Here is a 2,678-nt window from a genome sequence, read left to right as displayed (position 1 = left end):
CTACACGGCAGCTGTAACAAAGCAGTTCTGACCAAGAAGCCCAGAAGCCAGCCCCGGGTATTGTTTATTACAGCATCTTCTGTATCTGAACATGCACAACAGAATGAGTCAGTCGAGGAACAGTACCCTGCACAGTACTCTGAATGAGACAGCAAGGCAGACTTGTGCTTACTTTGCCCAGCCAGAGGCAGCACCCATGGGCGGAAACTCCTCCAAGTTGTTAAGATTTAGCTGGCTGGGTGGGGATCTCTCAGAAACAAGTGGCGGTTCATTGCGCTTCCTTCTCCCTCCACTCCACAATACACTGTCATTCTTTCCGTCTTCCTCTTCAGCAAGGGATCGCCCCGGATCCCGAGTTATCTGCCGGCCAGAGGCACTGACTGAACTGCTGCCTTTCCTTCGGCCTCGTCTCACTGGCAGGGCTTCAGGCGTGGCTGTAAGGAAGCTCCCCAAGCTGGCCTTCTGAGATGACCGCTTCTCGCTGTGGTTAAGCACAGGGCTGTACCCAAAGCTTGGGCTGCTACTGGAGACCATGCTAGGGAAGTCACCGCAAGGGCTAGACAGGTTTGACCCAGAAAATGAAGAGGAGCCACTGGATGCTACAGCAGGAGAAAAGCTGGTTTCTGTGGAGCAGGTGGTCACTGAAGTCCTTTGGGAAAAGAGCTGCACTCGGCTGCTGGTTGCGTGGCCTACCCTCCTTTCTGATCCTGTCCTTTGGCTCCCATGGGCCTTAGAATTACGAGTTTTAGCAGGAGTAGAGGGTCCATTAGTCAGGATCTGGCTGGTCTGCTCCCTTAAAAAATTAAGCAAAAAAGGCACAAAGTCTTTCTGAAGCAAACGGAGAGATGCCAGCTTGTCATGGATAGGGTTCTCCTACAAGGAGAGAGGACAAAGAATTAGTAAAAACATTCTACCTGATTCTTTCTTTCCATGTGCCCAGACTCAGTTAAGTAGTAACTGTGGTACTGCAATACACTATTAAAAACAACATGACTTGTCAAAGTAGGTCACTGGAATTCAAGCGACCTTAGCGCTGGCCGCAGATCTGAAACTTGACCTCCACACAAGCCATTTTAACAGAAGCTTTCAGATGGAGTCATTGACTTTGGTCTCCAACTGTGAAACAGCGGAACCGCTCCGTGGAAACATCAGTAATACTTACTAAAGTGCGGCCAGGGAGAACTTGGAGCAACTGTCACTCCTAAGTCCAACATTTCAAAGACACTGATACTGAAGCAGCTAATTCCAAAACAAAAATCTAAAAGCTGCAACTTCTCCGTTCCTCATCTGTTAATGCCACCTGCTTCCACAGAGCGGTGCTGTAACAACAACTGTGCGAGCACTCTGAGCCCTGCAGAGCCAAATACAAGCTCAAAGGTGCTCTTCCTTTACAATTAAATAATTTCGTTCCCTTGAGATCTCACAGAGGTCTAAACAGAGACTGAGCAACTTTACGGTACATGAAGTTAACACTTAGGAAACTTGAACAAAAAAACCCCCCCACAGACTCAACACATTTAAAATCTGAGGTGTTGGTGATCTTACAAGGGTAAATCTAGGCAAAAAGGACTTCATGTACCCTGGGTAAAATGTCTTCTGTTCCTAACACTGCGTCAGGTTTCTGTACCCTCCCAACGTGATGCAGCAACATTTCCAACAACAGAAGGAACTCTCACAGGCAGAGACTTATTCCTCACTAATACTAAAATCACTGCGCACGTATTTCTGTTCATTTATAGGGACACCTCCACTAGATGAAAAGTCAAGAGAGCAAATGCTGTTTCTGAAGGATTTCTGTATGAAACGAGGCAGTGAAAGCATGGCCATGACTGGACTCCTACAGTCCTCCATACCTACGCTGAAATTCCTGTTTGAAAGTGTGAGACCAGTTCCGCTCCCTAGGGAAGCGCGTGACTCCAGCACAGCCAAGCAGCCAAGGCTCTCTGCTTTAGCACTCCAGCACTCGGTGAAAAAACACAGGTCAGAACACAAACCCCAGAAGGTGTCAGCTTCTTACCAGCTCCAGTCCACAGCAGCTGTGAAAGCTAGAGCACGACACAGCCTGCCACTTCCTCAGGTGCATCCGTGGGTTTAGCAAAGAGGCACAAAGACAATGCTGGTCTGCACTATATGCAAGGCCAGGTAGTTTCCCCAACTTTTCAGAGTACAACGTGCTTTTACCCATCTTTCTGTGCAAATTAACAGAGGTTTGGTTCCTCCTCGGCTGAGCAACAGTGACCTGTTAGCAGCTGCCAGCCTCCCACTTGCTTTCTCACACGCTGAAGCAACTGAGCTAGTCTGAGCAGCAGAAGGCAGTTAGCAATTCCCTTCAAGGGCAAACTTTTTACTCTCCACACCCCTCATACGCACAGTGCCAGCTGAGCTGTCAGTATCTCAAACTTTGTAACCTCCACAGGTCTGTACCTACAAGTCAGTTTAGGAAATACCAGACAACATAAAACGCTGCTCCATTCTTCCCACACAAGCTCAGGATGACAGCAATACTTGACCAACCCATGTGTGTGACAGCACTGAGTTTTTATTTTAATTTCCACCAGGCAACATGCACTGAGGGGCTCAGGCAATAAATTCTTTAAATACAACATTTTTTTCTATGTTATCAGTGAAAGAAGAGCACTCATAGTCCATCCACCGTTACAAACACTTCTACTACCACG

The 2,678-nt window shown here is 47.6% G+C and overlaps 1 protein-coding gene across 1 annotated transcript in view; it reads right to left on the bottom strand.

Annotated features, from left to right (window-relative positions):
• CDAN1 (codanin 1) overlaps positions 1 to 873 on the bottom strand; it is a gene marked incomplete at its 5' end in the record, with an annotated part of 32,593 nt that extends 31,720 nt beyond the window's left edge. The window contains one exon of the mRNA XM_010143403.1: positions 173 to 873. Coding sequence (XP_010141705.1) covers positions 173 to 873 — 701 coding nt within the window. The remainder of the gene's footprint in view (positions 1 to 172) is intronic.
• Positions 874 to 2,678: the final 1,805 nt, after the last annotated feature.

Source organism: Buceros rhinoceros, unplaced genomic scaffold (assembly GCF_000710305.1).
Source record: "Buceros rhinoceros silvestris isolate BGI_N320 unplaced genomic scaffold, ASM71030v1 scaffold16569, whole genome shotgun sequence".
In the NCBI taxonomy this organism is placed as follows: Eukaryota; Metazoa; Chordata; class Aves; order Bucerotiformes; family Bucerotidae; genus Buceros; species Buceros rhinoceros.
Note: the sequence above shows the minus strand (reverse complement) of the source record. Positions and strands in the feature narration are given on the sequence as shown.